At 33.8% G+C, this 27,291-nt stretch overlaps 1 protein-coding gene across 2 annotated transcripts; it reads right to left on the bottom strand.

The window, feature by feature from the left end:
- LOC144972951 (SEC14-like protein 1) lies at positions 1-27,193 on the bottom strand. Of its 2 annotated transcripts, XM_078914802.1 has the most exons (15): positions 26,920-27,170; positions 24,263-24,412; positions 20,047-20,178; positions 18,818-18,946; positions 18,189-18,423; positions 17,354-17,490; positions 16,303-16,492; positions 14,538-14,626; positions 13,384-13,761; positions 12,043-12,183; positions 11,285-11,530; positions 10,662-10,807; positions 9,190-9,291; positions 6,583-6,609; positions 1-709 (listed from the first exon to the last, which is right to left on the bottom strand). In XM_078914802.1, exons 1-15 carry the CDS (start codon positions 26,980-26,982, stop codon positions 685-687), a joined length of 2,190 nt encoding a protein of 729 aa, XP_078770928.1. In that variant the 5' UTR covers positions 26,983-27,170; the 3' UTR covers positions 1-684. The 2 variants fall into 2 exon arrangements, with proteins under 2 accessions (XP_078770928.1, XP_078770930.1); XM_078914804.1 differs by lacking the exon at positions 6,583-6,609 and having other exon boundaries at positions 26,920-27,193.
- Positions 27,194-27,291: the final 98 nt, after the last annotated feature.

The following is a 27,291-nucleotide window of genomic DNA, read 5'->3' as shown; positions in this document are numbered from 1 at the left end:
TTTTTCTATTCTTAATTCTTTCCCAACAAAGAAGAAAGAAGCAATGGCTCGGGGTGCGATTAAAAGAATTCATGCTGTTAGTAGGGATTAAACAGTATCATAAAAAGTAAATTATAATGACATAATCTACAAACATTTGACTTGTACTACTTGTTGTGAAAACTTTTGTATAACTTAGATGGTAACATCTGTGATTCATCTCAGTTTGTATAACTTAGATGGTAACACCTGTGATTCATCTCAGTTTGTATAACTTAGATGGTAACACCTGTGATTCATCTCAGTAAACAAAAGATTATTTATAAAAGTAAATATTTAAAAATTATAAAATCGCCTTAGTCATCATTGTTTTGTTGCATAACAAGAAATCTTTTTTCCTTTCCACCAGAAAATGCTCATTTCATATATAAAATAGATTAAGTTGATCAGAAACTCGTCAAAAACCTCAGAACCAACACTTCTTTAAAAGTCTTAGATTTTTTTCCATCCATAAATCGATAAATGACGTAAAAGTTTTCTGGCCAAATAGAAAAAAAAGTCTTTTGTTATTGAACTACAAGATCGTGATGGTGATCTTAAATCACTTGATTTAAGGGTTAGGAATCAAGACTGGCATGGTGCACTCGGTATAAAAAGACAAATCGTTGCTGTCTGACATTAACACCTGGTTTGTTCTTTTTGTCGTCATCTTGGTGGAACAGCCAGAGATCTGGGGGGAAAAAATGGAACAAAAGAAATATTTAGTAATATTTGGTGCCAGTGATGTAGACGTGTGTCCATCTCAGTAGAACAGTGGTCTTTTACAGCCATAAGGCCCAAGTTGCATTCTGCAACTTATCCCTATTTCTGCTGCATTAAATGAACAGTAACAATTGCTCAAAGCCCTTTATCTATGGCATAGTAATAGTACTTTCACCCAGTTAAATAAATACCGAGAAACCCAATCACTGTTAAAATATAGTAGTCCTCAGAACCATTAGGCCCATGGGGCTGGAGTTCATCCTGCTTCCTATAGCGTGAAATGGACAATAGCAATTGCATGGTACCCTTTGGATAGGGTGCTAGTCTATTACAAAGAGCTTTCCACCAGATCTAACAGCCTCAGCTACCCAATCACAACTGGATGGACAAGGGAGTTTATTGAGCTATTGGGACCCCCAGAAAGACAGAGAGGTCAGAAAAAAACATCAATAGCACTCCAGACTTACACTAGTCCGTTTACTTATGAGGCGAGTGTTCTGTCAACTAAAGCTATCAGGATCTCTGTATTTGTTTATGTCTCGCTTTGTGTGGCTTAAAAAAAATTATCTCTCCAATGTGTACCTTTGCCTAGGCATTCTACCTGTATTAAGCCCATTGAAAAGTCTTGCAAAACACGTCCCCCCCCCCCCCCCAGATGATCGAAGAGGAATATATACTTTGGGGAGTCGTTGTCCATTAGCCAGGAAAGCTCAAAATAAAAATGAAAAGTGAGCTTTTACAAATCACAATATCAACTTACTCTGCTCAAAGTGCTTTAAAAGAGATCCTAAACAATTAGTAACACTTAACACATATGAAGAGCCATGACACGTCTAATGTGCTAATATAATTATAATTATTGTCCATCCGTCATAACCGATTGCTGGCCAGGTACTCATTTTGTTTATATCTCAGTATTGTGAGAAAATGTGAGTAAAGAGCCTTTTCCAAGAATATGTAGTTTGCATCACCCATAGTGGGACTCACAAGTCATAGGCTAAATGTCACAACACTAGATCACAATGTTGTACAAAAGGTAAAGAGTTGTGTTAATTACCGCTGCAAAGCATTAAACACAAACATATAGCGCACTGAAGCATGCCTTCAAAAATGTGATAGAGAAGAGAAAAAAATAATCACTGTATATCACAAACAACAACAAAAAGAAATGTTGACAATTTAAGTCAAATTATAAAACAAGAAGTATGGTTACATTACATCCACACAAACAAAATCTATTTGTTACACAATTGGGTTTATTTATTTACAATATATTTATTATTACACTCAAGTGAAATAAATCATTATTTAGACAGTGCTCAATTAATATTTGTACGAGCATAGAATGTATAAATATTCGCACTTTTAAGAAATTGTAAAATGAATTTATTTGAACTGGTTGAGCTCTCATCAGAGTTATGGAGTAAGTAAGGACCATCATTTCAGTTCTCACGATATCACATATCAGATCAGTACAACAATTTCATCTTCAAATGTGAGAGAAAAAAATTCATGTAAATCAGTCAAATGAAATAAACATTATCATATTCACATGTGAAGATATCACCACATCCCAAAAAATTGGAAGAAAAGATTGTTTCATTGTAAGAATCCCGCTTACCATGCCATGGTTTGATTTTAAAGCAAAAATATGTTTTATGCTCTGAATCACTATGAAAATTACAGACCAATGTTAACATTTTTGAATGAACACTTTAAAATATATTACAATAATGAAATGCAAAACAAAAAGGTTTAAAGTAGTTATGATGAATTTACTAACGCTTTATAATGGCATCTGACATCGGTAAAATGTTTCCATAAAGCACACAAAGCAACAAAGTAAGCGATGCAGTAACTCTTTTTATATTGTGTAAGGTTTTACTCAAATTTAACATTAGGTCCTACTGCTTTTACCAAGACAACCTTATCAGTGATACCTTTATTAGAATTTACATTTTTCTATGATGGATTTTATTAGCAATTTTACTGATTCAACCAAGAGTGTTTAATAGAAATCATTCATAAATAAATGATATAATTGAGTAATAGTTTATCCTCAAAGATAACTGTTAGATGGAGGACAACAGTACATACCTTGTTAATGTCTTCTCAGAATAAGAGATGTAATGTTAGCTTTTCCTAGCATAAACTGGCACTATCATTCTTCTAAAATATCGCCAAAGGTCCTTTAACTCTCTCGAGTTCACCCTATGGAAAATCGAACAAATTTGTTTGATTTTCCATGCATATGAACTTGAAAGAGTTAAGGCAACTTGTGGGCTCCTTTATTAAAATGTACCTTATCCACCGGGCGAAATAACTATTGCAGAGTGCCTTTCTGTGCGATATTAATGTACTATTCATTTTTTCTTTGAGTTGAATTTATCTGTTTTAAATCCACAAGGAAAAATCTTCCATGACTGAAAAATTTAACCAAAATTTTTACATCTCACATCTTTTTATCTATAATATGAAGTAGTTTTGTCTAGCAAGCTATTCTAAATCTTTCTTGAAGACAATAATGGCAAAACATGCCAGTTGACAAATAACCCTTCTTTCCAGATAAACACAAAAATCTAAATAGATAAAAAACAATAATGGATTTTTCACCAATAGCTCGATAACAAATAAAAGGAGGTCAGATAATTTACTTGTAATTCCTTCTATACTATTGTTGTTTATCGGATGACTAGAAGAATGAGGTTAAAAAATTATATGCAAAAACAAGAGGCATTTCATTTGTCAACATTCAAAAGCACCTTCTAATGCAACAAAAACAACAGCAATCTCAGCAGGTAACAAAATGACAACAAATACAAAATGTAGATGTAGTTAAAAATTTTAAAGGAAAATTTATTCAAAGACCATTCTGCATTCACATCAGAGGTAAAGAGGTATATAAAAAAAAAAAAAAAAACAAACAAACAAAATACCCAACAAAAAATGATAAAACGATAATGCGTACAATTACAAAAAACCCGCTAATCAATTTAGCCTTGAAAACTGTTTCTTCATTTATCAAAAGATTCTTTAAAAGACCCAGGATTGAAATCTTTTAACCAGTTAGAAGTCATCTTAATATGTGAAAGGACTGTCTTTAAAATGTAGTATTGTCCATAAATGTTTAAATAATCAAGTTCCAGTGTACCTCATGAATTCATGTAAAAATTTTAATGCAACACGGCCACTAAGGTCGGTTGAAGACTCTCTTTTAATTGTCCCAAGAACTAGATTATCCCTTAGTAATAAGTTTTATTCTGTAAGTGGCCCTGTCTTGTGGAATGCGCTCCCCAAGATGAAAAAATAATTAGGGACAGTCAGTCTTTCAAAAAACGCCTTAAGACAGAACTTTTTTCCAGAGCATATGAAGAGTTTCGCATACAGAAGATGCATTAAATCTAAATTTAACTTAAAGTTTGTTTTATTCCAATTTTGATCTGATCAAATTGTCAATTTCAATTGTATATCTAAACTTTATTCAAATGTTATTGTAGTTAATCAAATGTCTTTAGTTATAATAAGTTATTAATGTTAGTGAAGAATACTGGTGTGTGTATGTTCGTGTGTGAGTATAAATGCAACTGTGAATGAGTTTGTGAGCATGTGTGAATGTGTGCTTGTTTCTTTACGTATTCTAAAAATTGTCAATAAATAAATGTTTGAGTGACAATTAATATTGGTAACTTCTGTTGAGCACTTATGTGGAAGTTGAGCACTATATAAGCAACTTATTATTGTATAATCTATCCATAACCATTTAACACAGCTTATTGCCCAAATTCAAGTATATATTTTTTAAGCTTAAAAAAGGGAACAAGACCCATTCAAAATAAATATATATGTAAATCTACATGTAAACAATAGATTAAGACAATCAAATATATACATATACATAATATATATAATATATATATATATATATATATATATATATATATATATATATATATATATATATATATATATATATATATATATTATATATATATATATATATATATATATATATATATATAACAACAAATAAAAATAAAACCACAATCATTATAGCAAATCAGAAATGGTTTGCATTTATGTGAATGCCAAAGGCTGAATATGGAATGTTTGAATTAATGGAGAGAGAGAGAGAAAGAGAGAGAGAGAGAGAGAGAGAGAGAGAGAGAGAGAGAGAGAGAGAGAGAGAGAGAGAGAGAGAGAGAGAGAGAGAGAGAGAGAGAGACAGAGACAGAGACAGAGACACAGAGAGAGAGAGAGAGAAAGAGAGAGAGAGAGAGAGAGAGAGAGAGAGGTGCTTAATACAATATAAATCAATTACCAGAGAATTATAGTAGACTTGCTCATTATTATCAGAGGAAAATATTATTTATGGTAGAAATGCTTAATCTCAGAGATTGTTTGTTTATACCAGTGTAAAACCATACGATGGTGGTCATTTCATTTCCATAATGCATTGAAGGCAATTAAAAAAAACAAAAAACACACATACACACAAACAGTGACCATAATAAAAACACAAGAGGGGTACGATACATTGAGATATATATATATATATATATATATATATATATATATATATATATATATATAATATATATATATATATATGGTTATATATTCATGTAACAAATAAACAAAAACCAAATAAACAGAAGACACTTCAAACACCAATGAAAACATGTACTGTGCTTCTGTTGCCTCCTTGCAATCTTCCCCATAAATCTTATTTTAAAATTGTATCTTCTGTAGACTTTTTAAAAAAAAGCCATCTTAATACTGAAGGAATCTTTGAGCGTGCACTCTCTCTCTCTCTCTCTCATTTTTTGGGATCATTCTACGTAGTAAGTATAGGACCTAGAACGCTTCTTGATAAATGTTTAATAATTTACTAATGCTGCAATATGTTCAATAGATATTTATCACTAATTTCAGCATAAAAATTTATGAGAAGGCAACTGCAGAGAGGCACAGGTTAGATCAAATCTAGCCAAGATTCTAACACCACAAGTAAATAATGTTATACATATTGTTGTCTCCAATTGTCATTGCTTATAGGGTTCTTACCATATCCCCGGCTCCTCCATTACTTAAACCCGCCCCCCCCCCCCCCTCAAATAAATGAAGAACATTACGGAAATGGAAAGATTTAAACTTATTACTTACAAACAATTTTTTTTTAACCTTTATATTTTTTTTTTGGAACTATTATTTATAATTTAAGATAGTGTTCTATTGAATCAGAAATGTCATCAACCAATGTTAGTTAGCATGTCAACCTTGTTTGCATCTCAATTTCTTTATAAAGTAAATTAACAGCCACTAACATCATTAAATGATTAATTAAAATTTATTTACTACTATCTTTTAAAGAAATACCCTGATAGCTCAGAGGTAGAGCCATCGCCTCCTTAAATAACAGTGACCACCATCTGTCCCGTTTTAAGTTCAGATTATTTTCTGATACTTTTGTCCATCCAGCAGTAATTGGGTGGCTGGATCTATCAGACCTAGTGGAAAGTACTTTGAAATATGAAGGGTTGCAAACAATTGTTTTGCCTGTGTAACTCTTAAAGTAACTAAAACAAGCTCTGGCTTGGTGTGCTTTATGGTTCTGAAGAAATTATCCTTAAATTTATTTGTTTTCACTGATTTATGACCCAAATCTAACTTTTAACTGAATTGTTATAGCCCCAATCCTAAATCCTAAACACTGAGCATGACAACTGGAGAAAAATGGTATGTGCATTTCACATCTATATATAGATACAAATACAGAAACATCGAGTGGGAAATTAAAAGGCCTGTGATCATTCATATTTTGTCAACATTAAAAATAATCACCTGACAACTTCATGCCTGATGTTCGTACTGAAGATAAAAATCATTTGATGGATAAAATATATATGTGGAAATTTAAAAATCACAACTTCAGAGAGAAATAGAAAAGAGAACATTTAAGAAATAACATAAGGACATGCATCTTCGGAAAAACAAAGAATAATATGTAAAAAAAAATTGCTTCTGCACTTCCAACACTTTATGAGCTTATAAGCTTTTATAAAATTAGTATATATCCACATTTCAGTATAATGGAGATATGTTTTGTTGTTTTGTTTTTTTTTGTTTGTTTTTTTCTGTCCACTGAGGAGGATACTTTTGGCTACTTCCATAAAAACATTTATAATGAATGTTAATTTTTAATCAATATATTTTCATTTTTCCTATCGGTTTCCAAATATCATCATCTTCTTTCCCCTGTGATTTTGTGATTGTCTTATATTTGCTTAAATTCTTCAAAAACTTTTTTAAAAATCCATTTAATTAAAACTAGGGTGTCCAATTCAGTAAGTAAAGCACTCGCCTAACAAGAAAAGGGACCAATATTGTTTTCATGTACAGTCAAGCTGTTTTTTTTTACCCATCTGGCTCTGAAGTACATCTTGACCAAAAGGGTTGTCTTGAAAGCAGAACATTCAAATGACAATTGCTCTATCAAATACTGAGATATACTAAGTGCTACTTATAATCATTTTTTCAAAAATATAGCTTACACATCGATTTTGAATATTTCTCATGCCCTTTTTCATATTTCTGACGTCATTTTTCTTCTTTCTGATGTCCTTTTTCATGTTTCTGATGTCCTTTTTCGTGTAACAGATGTCCTTTTTTCATATTTCTGGTGTCCTTTTTCAGCACTAACTTTTAAAAGATGAATCTTTCCCTCTTATGATAAAACAAAAGCATTTAAATATCCCTCAAGAACTACAAATAAAAACAAAAGATGACTAATAAGAAGAGATGTTCATTACATCCAAGACAAAAATATTATATAAATTATTATCAAATACTCCCTCCCCCCATCCATTCACTGGCTATGCTAACGCGTCTTATACAGATGATACTTCATTTTTGAAAAAGAAAAAAGGTCTTTCAAAGTCTTTGAACAAGAGTTTATTCCCATTTCTGTGGGTATTTAATGGGCAGTTATCATTGCTTGTTACCCTTTGGATAGAATGCTAAGCTTTTGCAAAAATGTTTCAAGTCCAATCTTACTAAACCATTCAGAGTCAGATGGGTTAAAGATAAAACCTTTAATTAAACACAAGACCAATACGTTCCTTTGCTTGTGGCAGCACTAACAATTACATATTGAGAACCAATTTCATACACCTTACTGGAAGAGAATAAAAAAAAGAGGAAACAGCAGGAAGCTCAATGAGCCTTTTGAAACAGGAAAACATTTATTTAATTGTGCACATTTATAATTTAATCACTGCAATGAATTTTCTGAATTATCAACTTATCATGATCATGAGAAAAATGTTAAAATTTGTGGAGAAGGTGAATGTAGCAAGGCACAGATACAGCTTCCAAACACAATTAAAATAAGAATGAAGCGCATGCAAATTTGCACTTATCATCATAATCAAACGAAGATATTTATTGCTTTACCCCCATAAAATTAAATGTTTGATTTATTAAGTATACTGTTTTATGCGTAAATACATATAAATTATTATTGCAGGCATTTTTCCTATTTTGATCTTCTATTTTATCTGATGGCCTGATTTTCTTACTCTCGGTTTTATCTGACTAATCAAATAATGATTTTAAAATTTACTGTATATCTATTCTGTTAGGTAAAAAAGAAAAAGGAGTAAAAAAAGCAAAAGAATAAACAAAACCTCTCATGACAGCTTACAAAATGTCTCTCTTTAGATATCTCAATTATTCCATCAGTACTGCCATACACTGACAAAACAATTTTACCTCAGTTTGGTTTGAAAATCCGTTCTTCAAAAATTGATAGATTAACATGACCTGTAAACTTGTCAAAAGCCTTAAACATGAGACTTCAAGTATGTCTCAGATTTATGAGTTTTTGAGAATTTGGAGGGCACTTTATTCTATCCGTTTAAGGGGTATATTTTGGTCAAAGAGATTAAAAGGTGGACGACAGAGCAGTGAGTATCACAGTCAATGAGTATGTGATTTAAAATATCAAACATTAGCAAGGTGAAATGTGAGAGAATTTCACAAGGGGAAATGTTATGAGAGATGAATTAGATACTTATAAATTTCTTGCCATATGTTTTGAATAGCATACAGTCATGCAAAGCAATACAGTGTGTTAGTGGATAAATAATGAGCATCTTGGTGATGATAATGTTGACGACAATAAAGATGATGACGATGTTGATGATGATGATGATAGTGGTGAATTTTAATGTTTTTCAATTGTTTTCAATTCTTTTTCTAACCTAAAAGAAATCTTTCACTTAGAATTTTAATTAAACTTCAAGTCAGAGGCAGAATTAATAAAACAATCGTGTGGCAATCCTCCTCTACTTTGATTTTGAAAATTGTGTGAATGACAGGCACTGATCATTACAGCTGGATTAAATGGTGTGAGTCAAGACACAGTCAAAGAAGAAGCATATAAATCACCTCGATGGGCATGAGGACCCAGCTATTGACTGGTTACTTGCAGTGCCTGTTGACAAGGATGAGAATCCACTCTGCGATGACTGAAGGCTGGACACTGAACCCCTGCAATAATTGAGAATATCATTAAATATTTTTCCCCCCTCAATTTCTACTCTGAGAGAGACAGTATTAGAACCATTTTGATGTCATATTTTATAATGGTTATAATAACAAATTGTTTGGTTTTAAAAGTTTCACATTGCTGCACTTGTAGGTCATTTCAGCACAAATGAAAAGAATGCGAAGGGATGGTTAGAAGATATAGTTTTATTTAGCACCAAGAAAAAGCAAGATATCTGTGACTGGCTTAGAAAAAACGCAATAGAAATTTGTCTAACATGCATGTAACAAACAAGTACGTATTTTTAAAACAAAAACAAAAAACAAGCTTGAGCATTCATATAGAGCAATATGCACTTAACAACACTTTACAAAGGGGTCCTCAGTCAACAGTAACAATAAACAAGTAGGAGAAGATGTGATGTCTGTTAGGCGATATAAGAAGTTTTATTCCGACAGAGACAATGCTGTTAAAGGTCAGGCATTCATTTTACACCTGAGTATGGTGAAAGAATGTGAGTAAAGAACATTTTCAAAGGACTCAACTATGTGCCACTCAGAGCAGGACTCGAACCCTGGACCTTTTGGTCCAAAGACAAGTGTTATACCACATAGCCCCAAATGCTAATAACCACAATTATACACAATTACTTTGAAATTGAAAACTTAAGACCTGTAAAAACATTATGTATCATAGCAAACATGAATAATTAATGCTGATAATTGACCACAATAATACAGTTATTTTGAAATTCAAAACTCACAACTGTAAAAACATGTATCACTTACATAGATCATACATAATGCAATGTGTATTATAAATGGAAGAGCAGTTCACATGGAAAAGTCTGCATGGTAAAGAAACGAGATTCTAATAAGCCACTAATAAACGAAGAAGGTGGTGGGAGGGGGAATAAATATATTCATTACTTTATACCAAATCCGGTATCTTTTGTGGATTGATAGATTGTAAAATAAAAGCCATAATCAACTATTTGATTGGCAATTAAACAATACATCAGATTTTAACTTTTATATCATTTCATGAATCCAATTTGCTGATGTGCTAAGGAGGTTATGAAATTTTTTGGGTAGATGATGAGGCATCTGAACTGGATAAAAATAATAAAGGGTGTTTGATGCAGCATATTACAAAGTAGAGAGGAAAAAACAAGAAATAAAAGCATTTTTTTAATGAGCTAACCTCCACTTCTGTGAAACCTCAAAACTTTCTTTAGAATGAGGGGATAAGGTTCCTTTACATTGCAAAGTTTCCTTAATCCATCTTGTAAATGGGAATGTAGATATGATATAAGAATACAATCAAAGTTATCAATTAAAAAAAAAGAGTATGCACGGAGAGTTTTACTTACTTGAAAGCCACCGAGGCAAGGACCTCTGTGTGATACATGACTTTAGATTTGTGGGAGGTGAGGGGGAAATCAAATGCAGCTTTGCTGGAGTCAAAGTATTTCCATTGTAAGATGTAACTACCAGGCTGAGAGGTCACGTGGGAACCCTTAAAAAAACCCAAAAAGACGATTAATTGTTGTTTTGTGTTTAACTAAGGCCCCTAATGATGCATGGAGCAGTATCTGACAAGTTATGGCAACAATGTCAAATCTGGTATGGATTCTCTCCATTTGTCAAAATCCAGATATGGTTGAGCGTGGTCAGAGACTGGATGAGTGAAAGTGCATAAACTCTGGTACTGCACTGTGTCCTTGGATAGGTCGTTTTCTACATTAACCCCACAAAACTTAGCTGTGAATGAGTACTCAGCTGAGGGCAATAATGGATTTTATTTTAAGTCCAAGCCCAAAATGGGTATCGGATACTGTACTACATGAAATTTAAATTTGGTACCAAATCATCTGCCTGGGAAATAAATGAAACAATGTAAAGCCCAGAGAACAGTTAGATGACATTAACGATGATGATCACAATACAAGAGCTACATGGTTGATGAGGATGATGTAGATGGCATGTTCATTACCTGCACACTGTCTCCATCACGACAGATGTTAGGGGGCTCCACAATGCTAACATCTCTGCCAACCACCATGGACTTGTCAATGAACTGCTCTGAGCCAACACTGTTAGCACCCCCTATGTGGTGTTGGTGATGAGGCTGGTGAGGTATGGACTGACGACTACGAAACACAGTGAAGGTCATGTCGCCCTTCAACACATCAAAATCCCAGGTCAAGACAGTCCCAGCATCAGGTGCCTCCATCAGCACCTGGAACAAATAGGAGAAAAGATTAACCCTTTACAGGCAGGCTTATATTTTTTATCAACATCATTTCTTTCTTTTTTTTTCACAAGGAGAGAGTAACAGTGATGCAACTTGAGATTCAGTTATATTGAAAAAGGTGTCAAGTGAAATCCTGTTTGTATATGTTATACAAAATGTTGAAAGCGGAAGTGCATCCCTATTACTGTTCACGGTGAAAAAAATTAGATTTATAATTATAAACAAAATAAACAAAGCAAAGAAAAAAATTTTTTTCAATATTCAGGGACGTAAAACATTATCCAAAATTAAAAACAAAAAGCCTGAAACTTTTGCCAACACCACAAAAGCTTAATGTTGTTTATTTAAAAAAAAAAACATTTTAGGATCTCATTTCCTCAGCTCAATCTTTGAAGGCAATGGATGATAAAGGAAACAAAAAAGAGACTAAAGAAAATAAGGTATCTTGACGGCAATGATGTGGGAAGCCAGTGAGTTACTTGATCCCAACCACTCACCTCATGTGGGAATTCTTTAACCACCACAGCTGTGTGATACAAACTGCTTGTGTTGACAAACGGCTGTTCCTCTGGTGACTTGTCAACTAGCTCTTGCTGGTATAGAGATTTGGGAACTATAGCTCCTTCTGGAACATCGCACTGGGATAGAAAAATTCATGAAAGGGTTTTGGTAAGTTATACACGTTATATCATTAATTGACTTTATGATCCATTATAAGGAATTGATGAAATGTGTTTGTAGTACAATGGGTTTCCCTGAGAGTGCCTGCTGCCTAAATAAATGCCTACATAAGGGCCTGCTTTTCTAATAAAACCAAAACATTTCCAGCAGTGTTTTGTTTCATTTCACCTGTATGATCTTTTTTCACCACTGTTGGGCACTATGTCAAAGTTTAATTCATTTCTATACATCTCATTCAACGAACTGGTCAATCAAGGACCTAAAATGTCTTAAGAGAGAAGTAAAAATTGAGAAATTGTTTGTCTGATCACCAATCTTATTTTACTCCTCTGACAGATTAGAATCATCACAAGCTTTTTTATTCATGAGTTGGTGTATTGATGGTGAGTTTTAGACATTGCATGCAAAATGAGAAATTTTGAAAATTTCAATAAACGATTCAATAAATGATGTGTAAACAAGAACTCAACTATCTCCATATTACATGGCATGTTATGTTCATTTCTAAATGACAAAAATTCTGTGAATCAAGTAACAAAGTTTTTTAAGCCACTTAGATATGGCTTAAAAGGAAAGAAAATAAAGATATAAATAAAATATTCTTTAAAATATAAAGTAAAAATAATTAATGCAATCTGTCAGATTACCTTCATAAAGCAAATAAAGCACATACTCAGTGAAACTATAATGAATACAAATATCTGGCTAAGATGAGGGATTCTATGATTTTCAATGTACCATGAAGCATTTTGCCTGAGTGCCCACTCAGGCTGAATATTGGTTGATCCAATTTCCCATTCAGCAGGCAATTAGGTTGAAACCACAGTATTTATAGAATGCAGTAAAATTATCTCACTAAGAAGTTGTCGACCACAGTGACAGTGTAAATAGAACTGTAAAGATGTGATGAATGCATTGTGATTATCATAACAATTTGTCTCAAAAGATAGGAGGAGGAAGATGAAAAGGAGGGAGAGGGGAAGAAGTGTGGATAATGAGGAAAAAGGATTGATGTAATACATCTGCAACAAAAGCAGGTATACAGAAGAAAAAGAATGGGAAAAAAAAGAGGAGTATAAGGTGAAGAAGGGGGGGAGAAAAATAATAAGAAAATGTCAAAAATAAGAGAGAAATTGTTAAAAGCAATCAATACTCACATAGCAATCGCCACCCAAGAAGTCTGGTATATACTGCTTATCCATAAACTCTACCAAACCACCCGGCCCCAAGTAATCCTTTCCTCCATAAATCATAAACTTTTTGCGTGTGTTCTCATCAATGAAGGGACTGATCAGAGTCCACAGTACAGGGAATACACGAGGGGCCCTCACAATGAGCAGACGGCCCATGGTTTCTGGATAGTTAGCCTCCACAACTTCGATGATCCGTAGCAGGGCCCGAATTCCAGGTCTCCACAAGTGCCTCATGCTCAGTCCTTCTAGGTCAACAATGCAGGTGCAAGCACTGACAGGGTAGCCTCGTTTCAGAGTGGCTTCCTTAGCTCGCTTCAATCCCTCCTCATTCACAGCTAAGACCTTTATAAAAAAATTTTTAAATGAACAAATTGTGATTGCAAAATGCTTTCCCAACCCTGATAGGAAATGAATAGGAAATTCAACAAACATTTAGTACCTTCTATGTAATTTTTTAAAAGGCTCATGTAAATTTCCTAAATCTATTGAAGATGGATAAATATTCAAGGACTCACTTGTAGGAATCATTATCACACATGCTTGACTTACATAAATATCGCTTTTAGGTTTAATGGTGTTTAGAAAATAGGTGATGGGAGACAAAACGTAAGACAATTTGATCTGATCATTGCAAGCTCTTCGCATGTGCTTAGACTTAAGCAATCCAAATCTCACTCCGATGTAAAAATTTGATCCCCACCAGGAAAAAAGAAATTGGGCAAGTTCTTTTTTAAGCACTCATTCAGAGAGATGATTTATGAGAAAAAATAACATCTCACAAGAAAAACAAAATCTTAAAAATATCTTTAAAATATGATAAAAGAAATATATATGAAGCTGAGGACAATAAAAGCAGTGAGCAAAAATGAAAAAATATTTTTTTAAACTGTCAAATAGGAAACAAATAAGGTTCTGGCTCAAAACCTTATTCAGCTATAACAAAGAAAAAAAAACAACAAAAAAAACAAACTATATGAGCACTACTGTTTAAAATAATTTTTATTATCAGCTGAATAAGGGTTTGAGTTGGAAATGTCCTGTACTACACATTTTATTCTGTTTTGATGCTATAATATTGTTGTTATATGTTATTTCAGTCTATAAAAGTCATGGCTCACATGTCTAAGAACAGCGTCCTCTCCGACAGATCTCAGCAAGCCTTTGACATCCATCTGTCCTAGCTTAAGGATATACAATGGACGACCCTCTGTGGATAGAATTACATGACCCATTACAACATGAAAAAAAAAGGTGAATTCTCAAATACCAAAATGAGACAATTAATTAATTGTTGATACAAACCAACAATTCTATCCCTTTCATAAAATATTTTTTCTGGTCATGATATGTTGGTAGATAATAATAGCAGGAGTAAATGGAACAATTTCCAATAAATAAACAAAAAGAGTTTACAACTTTCACATTGTGTAAAATTTAATATATCGGGCGCAAGAAAACCCCCCGGAAAAGTTTAGAAGCTTGTAAATGCCGGACCATAACAGATGCAAGTCTGAAATATCACCACAATCATACTCATTTATTGAAAATTATGAACACAAATTTGCAAGAAAATATATTGAAAAATTATAATTTGAGTGACAATTGTTTTGATAGACACATCACATATTTGGCACATCAAAGATTTTGACGTAATTCTCAAATTTCGATGATCCATCGACCCCCATTTTGGTTTATGACTGTACGTAACATTTTTTTCCATTATCCAAATGATTTTCTAATTACTTGAATACTGATTCAAACCCATGCATTCGAATTGACCCTTTTAAATCTGCTTCTGTGTAAATCGTTGTGTAACTCTTACAAATTATGTCGGACATCATAAACAAAAAAGCTTTAGTCCATTGGATTCAAGTCGGTAATCATTGGAGACCATTCACCTTTTGAAATAAATTGAATGTCATTTTTTCTTATAAGTAAGGCAGGGTAATGTTTCTAGTGTGGGGAATTGCCACGTTTTATTTTTTTGAAAAGGGGTGATCGGGATAAAGTGATACAAAGTCTGGAATAAGTTCTTCTAACAATGTTACATAATTTTGCCAGTTCACTATTGTGGTTGACGTGTCAATGAAATGTAATCTTGCCCTTCCCTGCCAACTTTCTTCAGCAGATACCATCATTTTTTAAAGTAAAACATGTTGTTATCGCGGTAAAGTCTTTCCAGTGAAATGTCTGATTATTATCATTAGCCTATATGGGTTTCTAGTGAAAGCTAAAATCAAGGCGCAAGTTTGGAAACTTTTGATATTGTCATTTCTAAACAACTTTGGTTTAACCGGCATAGTTTTTTAACCAATAAAGATTTTTAATCAAACTTGGCAAGTTAAAACTTAAAGTTTTGCTCTTGTTGTTTTAAAAATTTCGAATGTTTCTGATATCTATTTCGTATTGAAACATTGTCATACTTTTTTCTGTTTTGCTTTATTGTCGCACCCTTTATTACTATTACCCCCTACATTCCCAAAATGAAGTACAGCAAGATTGTTCAGGGCCCAATTTAAGCACCTCTTTTTTTTCTCTCATAGAGGAAGAAACTTAATACCTATTTCTTGCTGTGCTCCTTTATCCTGCAGCTGATGCTTGGGTTACCTCTGAAATCTTTCTAAATAGACCCTTGACAATTTTCCCATGAGTCTAAAGGAATTTCAACATTTTATTCTTAGATCAAAACCTGTGGAATCTTCACTTTAGACCAGCCTTCATTTGTTCATATTTCCCAAGGGCACTATTATTGACCATATTTGAACTGAATTTGCTCTCTAAATGAAAACAGAAAGTTACATTGTAATGGCCAGATGAATAATCCTTTAAAAGTTAAGATTGATAAAAAGTGTATATGTATGTGATACCATTTTTAAAAAATACCTTTGTCACAATAATGCCATCCTCCAGGATAATACTTCTCCAGGATATCCGGTGGTTTGTAGCTGTCCAGGATTCTGTCAATGTTGTGTAGCTTTCTCCATGCCAAAGAATGAACAAGCATCTCTCTGGCTTTCTCCACATTAAATTCTCTGGCCCTCAAGAATCGGAGGATATGAGCATCTTTTGGAATCTGCCATTAAAATTGAGTAAAATATAAAAATAAGATATTGAACAAAACAAACAAAAAAATGTAGAAAACTAGCCGGGCCAAGTTGCTCAAACTTTGAAAAAGCTCTTAAAGAACTGGAAGAGACCCATTAAAAAATATCTGAAAATGTAGAAAAATCTCAAAACACTGGAAAATAATCATTTTATCTATTGATTTTTTTTTCATTATTGTTCTTATCTATTGAGTCACAGGTTGGAGAGATTCTAAACAAATGACAGCTGTCAAAAGGAGTGACCACCACCATAATTTGGTATGGTGTCTGGATGAACCAGATGATAAAAACTGGGGTTGAGGTTGAATTGATCAGAATTAAGAGTTTTCAGTTTTTAGTGGTTGAAACAACATGACTACATTTGTTCTTTTCAGTTAAGGTATATGGAATTGACTCAAATTTCCTAATCTCAGGCCTGCATCTGCCCCCTGAATAAATTGCCTGAAAATCCGCAAGACGCATGGGGACAACTTCCCCCTGAAGCCAAAGCTTTTTCAATATAACATGAGCAAAGATCCCCATTTCCCAGAATATTTTCTTAGAATTTTAACAATTCAATAGGCTGTGAAACAAAACAAAAAATTTTAATTTAAAAAAAATTATTTTCCGTGGAGCGAAATTGCCGGAAATGCCAGCATTGTTGGCAAATTTACAGGCCTGCTAATCGACATTTAACATTAAATATTCTGAATCTGTTCCACCTGGACAACCAGATTAAGGAAGTGAGTCACATTTGTACAGATGAACAGGATTGCCTTTTGCAAATAAAAACACCAGATCCAGACCCTGAACATTTGAAAATGGTCCAGTTTAGGATTTGAGGTGATTACCTTTCCTTTATTGGATTTTTGAAGCCATCTTCTCAATTGTACCAGTTGACTCTCCTCCACCATGGTTAGATGTCCAAGGAAACGGGCAATGTAATCAGCGTCTATCTTGTCGTCTTCATGTTTACAGGTTGGGGAATCTGCACAAGGGAAATGAAGAAATAATGAATCAATGATAAACAAAAAAAACAATAAAACAACTTGCTGTTTTGCTGCTTTTTTTCATGCTCCTCCTCTTTTAACTATTACAAATTAATCAGTATCAACTTCCCATATTATATACAGTTTTCTCCTACCAATATGGTCCCCTCCATTGCAAATGGATAGCTGGTCTGATAAAAGTAAAGGAGATGCAGACATAAGTGGTCACTCTGCTGCATCATGCCATTGACCAAGGACATTGCTTTGCTCAAAGAGCAATCCCCAACACAGAGAAGCACTTGATCTACTATCACATGATTTAATTGCAAATAAATAAACGATAAATAAACAAACAAATTTTAACATATCTGCACAATTAAATATATTGTATTTTCACTGTGCTCAATGCGTTGCACTTTGCTTTATTTATTCCTCCAAGAGGGCCATATGGAAAAAATATCCATTTCATGCTGTTGGAAATCCTTATTGAACTAGCTCTATTAAATATCTGTCACTTGCATATGACAGGTACTAATCACAGGTGAGTCAAGTGATGTGTATTAAGTGTCTGATCCAAGGACACCATGCAGGAGCAGGAGTTTTAGAATCATTGTCGCACATCTGATCATTAATCACCCCTCAACATCATTGCATTTGTTAAAAGAGACCTCAGAAAATGAGTCATCAAAATATTCACCTTCCTGTGGGGTCAAAGACCGTTTCCTGATGGAAGCAGCAGTAGCACCCAGAATCAAACTCCTCTGACTACTAACACTCTCTGAACGACTGCGCAGACCACTGTCCTGACTGGGGCTTTCCTCGTCCTCTTTTTCTGGATCTTCTTCAAGAGAGGATTGCCCTACCCAGGGAGGGATGTATGTCACTCCCTCATCCAAGAGTTCATTAATGTAATGTTCTATCACCTCTTTGCCCTGGGGAAAAATAATTCAAATGTGATTTGATTTTAAATAATATTCAAAGAAGAATAAGTTACCAAGGGTAACAAATCAAGGGTTAAAATGGGATCACACTCACACTCAAATTGGAAGATTAAAAAAAAAACAGGCACAAAAAAGCAACAAACAAAAAACTTGAGCTTTTATAAAGAACAATATCCACTAATTATGCTCAGAACTCTTTACAAGGGGTCCCAAGCCAATAGCAACACTTAACATTTAGGATGATGCATAACGCACATAAGGCACTATTATACATTTTTTCAACAAAATCAAAAGAACCTATTGGTCCGAACGTGAGTGTAATACTGCAAGAACACAAAGCAGCACAAAGGGGAGGGCTTGTATTATGTCAAAATCATCTACTCACCTTCTTAATATTGGCTGAATACTGTTTCATGGCAATTTTCTCCACTGTATTTTCAAAACCAAAAAAGTGTTTGATGTCCAAACTGGCCTCTTGTTCAAAACATGTCCAGTTTGGATTATCAGGATGGACCTGGAAAGCAATAAGAAGGTTTCTAATGAGATTTATCACCTTTTCCAAGGTGTAATTTTCCTCTAACCTGATATCAGATCTAGCCACTTTCATAAAATGACAAAAACAGCCATGTAACTTCAGCTTCACTGTATTACAGTTTGATGGTCATTTTGTTATTGACTAAAGACGAGTTTGAACATTAATTTGTCTTTCTTTGTATTTTGTTTTCATCAAATTTTTTTTTGGAAGCTGTTGGAACTATAATTTGCCAAATTTGACGGAAACGCATTCATTAATACCATAGTACTGTTATTTTATGTGACCTGATAAAAAAACAGGAAACGTAATTGCAAAGAAAAAAGGGGATATGGGCACAATAGCAAAAATATAATAAATGAAATAGGATAAGTAGAGAAGTGATAACATGGCATGACTATAAGAATAATGGTGACAGTATTCTAGTGATTAGGTCTAATACACAATATGGGTAAATAGAGAATCCTACTGAATGCTGATGGGTTATGAATTCACAATACTATTGCCCTATTAGAAGTACTGCTTGGTTAACCAATCAAAATAATTATCTAAGTAATGTCATTAATATTAACTAAAGTCAAAGAGATAGTAAACTGCGAGAAACTGTGGACGGAAAGAAATGAACAAAAATGAATAAAACAACTTGGTATTTTGTTCTATTTCAAGTTGATATATTAATTTTTGTTCGCTGCTTTTTAACATTAATTTAAGGATTTGATTATTTTTTTAAAAGTAGTCCTTCAGAGCCACCAGGCCCATGGAGCTGGAGTTTATCCTGGTTTCTTTAGCACGAAATGGGATAGGACGCTAGTCTATCGCAAAGAACTTTCCACCAGATCTAACAAAACAAGCTACCCAATCAATGCTGAGTGAGGTAGAAAAAAATCTCGACTGCATCCGGGATCAATCTCAGTCCCTGTGCTCGTGAAGCAAGTGCTCTACCAACTGAGCTATTGAGACTCCCAAAAGGTTTGATTAGCTGTCTTAAAAAATCATTTTCCTATTTAAAATTTTACTTTCTTCCATTTCTTTGAATGTTTATGCTGTGAATCAAAGTCAATAACAATTCTCACAGGACTTACAGAGTAATGACAATATTCATTGACGTTGATTCTGGATGAGAAGCTTTCATTGTGGGCTGATATGTCCAGCACTCTCTTCCTTCTATTAAGATGGTTCTTTTGAATGAAAATCACATGCTCTACACCAACCAGCTGGGAAATAAGTAGAGTACAAGTATTACAAATCAAACCTTGATTTCAGATCTAATTTATTTTTTTATTTTTTTCCAAACTAAGTTACAACAACAACAAAATCTTGGTGAAAATGTCAGATCGTGCAATGTTAAATCCTAAATGGGAATTGGTGAATGTGTACAGAATGACACAGAAAAATCGTAAATACAGGAGGTAAGTCAATTGGGCTTGAGATAGCATGCTGCATTTGAGTTAATATTTATTTAAACTTACGGCCATGGGCAGACTGGCCTAATGGAAATTTTACATATAGTTTTCATGGAAAATGATTAGTGATCACTATAATCACTGTTATATATTACCACTTTGTCCTCAGCAGGATAAAATGATTCTTTGAAGTCATAATTATCATATCATAATCATTAAGAGTTACATAGGTCAAAAGACCTTTAAATACCCTGTTGTTTTTGCAAATCTATATAAAAAATAGTTAAAAACAAACAAAAGAAAAGATCAAATTGATGCATGAACTTTATAAATACACAAAATCGTATATACAAACAAAATGTCAATAAATAATCTTTCACCACAGAGCATATTAATATTTCTGAAAAACAAATCTCATTCATCGTGCATATACGGTATATGTACTTCAAGGCATGGAGTTCTCTATCAACTGAATTTTTTAAAGCATTTATTGTTTCAGCAATTTTTATATTAAAATCAAGTGAATTCCATGTCCTGAAAGCATGTTGGATAAATGAGTTCTGTCAAATATTCATAGAACATCTGGTGATAAATATCTCATAGTTATCTCCTCGTGTGAGTGTGACCAAAGAAAACTAATTAAAAAATTTTCATAATCAAAGTTATGCGTCTGCATTTAAAATAAGTGTACAAGATCGCCTCTTTATGTTCTGTACTTAAGTGATGGTAGTTTTAGTCTTTTCAATTGATCTTCATGTGACAATTGTTAAAACTGATAAAAATTTAGTTGTTTGTCTTTGGATGATAAATGTGCTCTAGTACCAACTCTTTTTTTCAACGAGTTCTATTGAATTTAAAATGATAAATCGTTCTGTCAATAGGTTCTCAAAACCCAATTTTAAAATAAAAAGCAATCTGCAAACAATTAAATTCTCTGCATAGATTTCTGTGGTATTAAAATGACACCAAGATCGGCAAAATCAGATAATAAAGAAAAAAGATATGAATCCTCAAACTGCGGAAAATGGTCCAAAATGTGATTATACTATAACTGTAAAATTTGCCTTTTTGAAGTCGTGAACAAAAAAATATTACAAAGCTATAGAAATAAAAATTAGTAAATAGCTAAAAAAAATTGAACATTGCGCTTAATTTTTTTCAGACCTATGAAATGACTAGTGTTTGAGTTATATTAAAAGAAAAATGATGACTGAGAGCAAAACAAAAAAAATCGTGAAAGGACAGGAAATTGGTAAATTTGAGAATTTCAAAAAGTCATAAATTTTTTGTTTGTGCTCCTATATACAGAGATGCCAACTTTAAATTTGGCTCACAGGAATTTCAGACACCACTCGCAGGAATTTCAATGCTGAAAGAGTAATTTCCGCACGCAAGAAAAGGGAATTGGGATGGTATTTGGCATTGTGTTTACATATTACATAGTTCTAAATAGATAACGAATTAGAATTATATTATGATATAATATAAACACAATGCCAAATACAATCCCAAAGTTTCCTTATTTCAAATGAAGTAAAGCTCCAAAACCGAATGGTGGTGATTGTAGTACTGGTGGTAGTGAGGATGATGTGGTGTTGGTGGTGGTTGTAGTAGTATTAGTGGTAGTGACGATGATGTGGTGGTGGTGGTGGTTGTAGTAGTAGTAGTGGTAGTGATGATGATATGGTGGTAGTAGTTGTAGTAGTAGTGGTATTGATGATGATGTAGTGGTGGTTGTTGTAGTAGTGGTAGTGATGATGATGTAGTGGTGGTGGTTGTAGTAGTTGTGGTAGTGATGTGGTGATGGTGGTTGTAGTAGTGACAGTGATGATAATGTGGTGGTTGGAAAGGGGGGGGGGGGGGATCCTTGGAACAAATTGACCTCACCGGAATTAAACGGCTGTTGCCCGTAACCCAGAATTTTTTTCCTCCAGACCCGAGTTTTTTCCGGTGAAACCGGAGTTTTGGCATCACTGTATATAGCTTCGTAGGAACATAATCCATATGAAATTAAAATATTAGTTAAGGGGGGGGGGGGGGGGGGGGCCACACTAAAGGGTCATTTTTTTAATTTGATGAAATATCCTAAACTTCTATGCACAGTCATAATGTACCTGTTTGGGAAGGATGATTGATATCATTCTTTTCGAAAAAAGTTGCCCATTGCTATGGAAACGACGCCATATTGGAAAATAAACAACACCTCTTAAAAAGTCAAAGGCTTTTTTGTTTATCAACCGATTGCAATAATATTTTGGTCACAGGTAGAAAAAAGGAAAATAAAGAGGCTCTAGAAGCCCGATTTTTAATTTTTTAATTAGAAACTTTAAAAATTAAGTTCAAAGTTATTACTCGATTATTCCCCTTGAAAAAAGTTACATAATTTCAAATTACTCATAAAAATATTCTTTTTTCAAAAATCCGGCTCCTAGAGGACCTGCATATTTGTATGACACTCATTTGTAGAAAGTTTGAAGAAGATTGGTTGAAAACTGAGGGAGGAGATAGGTTTTTAGTGACGAAAATTGCAGTTTTGAGAAAAACGCATTTAAAAGTCAAAGTAAACGAGTTTAGGGGAAAACTCTCCTCTCGCTCTCTGATTGGATTGTGACCACATGACATAATTAAGAACAAAGTGATTGGTTATTGACGATAGAGGAGAGTTATTATTTTTCATTGATATGTTTTTGCCTTTACTTAGTTATAAAGATTATTTGATATTCTTTCATGAAATCAGTCCACTGAAACTAAAAATTGGCAGGAATTAACCATACTATGGGTCACAAAATACGTTATTTTGAGTCGAAAAAAAACTGAAGATGAAGTTCTCATGCAATTTTTTATGCAGACAAATGGTCACATGACAACATCCCACCAAAATCTAATTTTAGCAAACTGGGTCAAATGTCGCTCCCCCCCCCCCCTTAACACACCTGAAGGAAAACTGACAATCAGGTAATAATATCTATCAGTAAAAAGTCTAAAAAAGAATGCTTCTGGCGACTACATAATCCATTGGCAAATGTGACCACAGCTCGACAATGCTCACACATGTATTGAGAGAGAGAGAGAGAGAGAGAGAGAGAGAGAGAGAGAGAGAGAGAGAGAGAGAGAGAGAGAGAGAGAGAGAGAGAGAGAGAGAGAGAGAGAGAGAGAGAGAGAGAGAGAGAGAGAGAGAGAGAGGCGATTAAAAAAAACAAGAAACACCCTCTTTCAAGAGCTCATAGCTAACTGCCGTTGGTTCGTAATTAATTATATATTGCCATTTTATAAGGAAGAAAGTTCGATTTTTTTCAAGGTTTGGTTCAATTCTTTACTTGAGATCTATTTGAGACCAATATTACAAAAAAGAAAAAAAGAAATATGACTTGGTTTTTTAGGTGCTTTCAGGTGTCAAGTTTTCAAGCGGACTATATCTTTGAAGGGTTGGCTTAAGCACTTTAAAACAAGACTATTTATCGCTCAAAACAGTCAATCGTCATCAAGATGTCAGATTTTGAAGACGACCACCCTCGAAATCCATAGATTTTCGTCACTGGATTTTCACTGTCTTTACTCAACTTTTCATGAAACAAAATAAACAACCACAAACATGAAACCACATTCAAAATAAATATTAAAAAACGATCTTTGTTTTGATATAAGTTTTATAAAAATGTATTGTGGGTTCCTTTGAAGATTTTGAGTTGAAGTTGGGTAATTTTCATCGCTGTTATAGTGTAGGTTCAAAATAATATTCAGACACCAATATTTAGTTTTTATCATGTCCATGTATTTAGGCTTTCACAATTCAGCCAAGTGTGCCTTGACTGTACCATCACACGCCATCACAGGTTCATAATTGATCTTAAGAAATAATAATACGGTCTTCTGTTGTTGAGAGAGATATACCAACCTTGCGAAGTAGATATGGGGCATCTACATGTAACCGACATCTTCTTTCCACTATGTGCTCTGATTCATCATCTGATTTCATTTCACTGAGGATGTCACATCCTAAAAAGGCTGGGATCATTTTACAACTTGGGAACCTTTTCTCATATGCCTGAAAAAAAAAAATAAAACAGTTCTCTTTAGGTAGAGACTAGGAAGACACCTGTCTGGCAATAATAAAAAACCTGGACTTTTAATTTTTGGTGTCTGGCAATAACCAAAAGCCTGGTCATTTCGTTGATCACATTGGCAGAATTATTTTATGCAAAATGCCAAACTCAGAGTGAAAAATACCAAATAATCTGAAAAAATGCCAGTGGTAATTTGTGTCCCAAATCAGTTAATATCAAGTAATATTTAACACAAGATGAAAGTAAATGGTACTCAAATGCCAAATCAAGCTTTTTTAAAAAAGCAAATGGATCAATGAAATGTAAGTTTGTGACACTTTGAACTGAAAACAAAAAAACTGTCAATTCTGCCTTTTTTTTTTCAACCAGCAAGAAACTTGTAAACTTGTTAATCAGCAAATCGGTTCAAAGTCCACCAACCATTAAAAATTTCACAACCTACCTACCTGTTAACTTTATTTATCTTCTTTTGTTTCTATAATTTGTTCATTCTCACCTAATTTTGGGGATATTGATGATGGCTGGGAATTTGTTTGTTTCGCGGATGAATCCCTAAGCCTAGGTGAACTAAGTGTTGTTCACCCCAAAACCGACCTACTATTTTCCTGTCTACCTCATACAATATAATATCACATTTCCACAAAACTAGATCCAACAACATATTAACCGAATCAGAGATGATAACAACTATCAAAACAAGGACGCAAAGATGGTGGAAAATTCTTTTTACAGAGCGTTGCAAATGATAAATGTCCCCTCCCCCCCCCCCCCCCCCCCACCTCTTTTTTAAGAAAAATATTTTTCTTTCTCTCTCTTTTAGTTCCTTTCTAGCAAATTGTCATATTCGTCCCGACTCCAATCTCAAAAAGTATATTCTAAAAAGAATAAATAATTAAATAGCAAACAAATAGAAATATTAAGAGAGCGACCAAATGGTCAGATAGAGGAAAAAAAACAAAACAATAATTTAAAAAAAAAAAAAAAACATTTTAAAGAAATTCATGCTCAGAAACGGAACAAAAAAGGAGAAAAGAATAGACTCAAAAAAAAAAAAAGATAAAAAAAAGGGGGAGTGATCGGATTCGAATCTGTGCAGCTAAAAGGAGCAAAATGAAAGGTGGTCTAACCCACTGAGCTGTCTACCCACACCGGTACCGATGTATCTTAAAATTCATATATGAGCTAGACATTTTTCCACCATCTTTATTCCTTGTTTTGATAGTTATTTTCATTTATGATTAGAATATGTTATTGGATCTAGTTTTGTGGACGTGTGATAATAAATTGTATTGTGTTGTATGAAGAAGACAGGAAAAAAACAGGTGTTGTCGGTTTTGGGCTTTGGGGTGAACAACATCTTGGCCTAGGAATTCATCCGCGAAATAAACAAATTCCCGGCCATCATCAATAATCCCAAAATTGTCGTCAGAATGAACAAATTATAGAAACAAAAGATGATCAATAAAGTTAACAGGTAGAAAGGTAGTGAAAATTTTCATGATTGGTGGACTATGAACAGATTTGATGATTAACAATTTTCTTGCTAGTCGAAAAAAAAAGGCGAATTGCCAATTTGACGTTTTCAGTTCATAGTGACAAAAGAAATTTCATTGATCCATTTGCTTAAAAAAAAGGCAGTGTCTACACTGTACACGGTAACCGGGCAACTAGCCTCAGGATCTACGTACACGTTAGCCCACGTAACTGGTTTGCCGTTCAATACAAGCAATGGATGGACCCCGCTCTGTAAGTGTGTGTGTGTGTGTGTGTGTGCATGTATGTTATTTTTAAAAAATCAAACAATACAATTTAACCCATTAAAGGCGAGATTCAAGGTTACCGTGTATGTAGATCCTGAGGCTAGGTGCCTGGTTAGTAAAGAAAATAAAGATACCAAAATGTCTGCGATATTCCTCTTTATAACGAAGTTATGCATCTTTAATTGAACCCCCCTAAAACTAAAACTTTTAGTAAAAGCGAACGGCAATTTCAAGTCATGTGCAAGTTGGGTCACAATTTGACTCCCACTGCTGCTGCTCACTACACTGCCTAAAGTTACCGTGTCCCCCCCCCCCCCCCCACCCCGTTAAAAAAAAAAAGAAGCTGTATTTGACATTTGATCACTATTTACTTTCATCTTGTGTTCAATATCACTTGATATTAACTGTTTTGGAATACTAATAACCACTGCCATTTTTTTCAGAATATTTGGTATTTTTCACGCCTAGTTTGGCATTTTGCCAAATTGCATAAAATCTTTCTGCCAACTTGTTACATGTGTCTTTCATTTCAATAACGGAAATGGTTATTCTACAACACAATTGGTCGAATTGTGAATTCTTATTATGACGGAAAGATAACGGAAATGGTTATTCCCAGACAGGGTCTGCCAATCACCCAGACACCTGTCTGGGAATAACCAATTTTCGTTATTGGCAGACATGTCTGGGAATAATGACAGCCTAATAATATATATATGAATACTTACAGCCATCACCAATTCAAATGGATATTTGTACACCCTGACGGGTGATTGATATGTGTGAACCATGGCCAAAAGATTCGTTCACAAGCAAGGGTCCACGTATAAATGCTATCTGTGTATAACTGTGAAAGATCGTCTAGACATTGTAGTTACTCTTCAAAATCCAATTTTAAAAAAGAAAATAAACATAACGAGATATTATCTCAGATAATGACTGCTGACATAAACAACTTATGTCAACAAAGATGATCAACGGAAGCGGAAGTTGCATAAATATTATGTTGACTGTTGAACTTTTACGGAGGTCACATGATGATTCGCCGTAACTGAGCATTAACCGATCAGAATATTTCCTACCATTTACCTCATTCCGTC

Source organism: Berghia stephanieae, chromosome 5 (genome assembly GCF_034508935.2).
Source record: "Berghia stephanieae isolate SIO BIC M18660-M18661 chromosome 5, UCSD_Bste_1.3, whole genome shotgun sequence".
In the NCBI taxonomy this organism is placed as follows: domain Eukaryota; kingdom Metazoa; phylum Mollusca; class Gastropoda; order Nudibranchia; family Aeolidiidae; genus Berghia; species Berghia stephanieae.
This window is presented reverse-complemented; position numbering and strand designations above follow the sequence as displayed.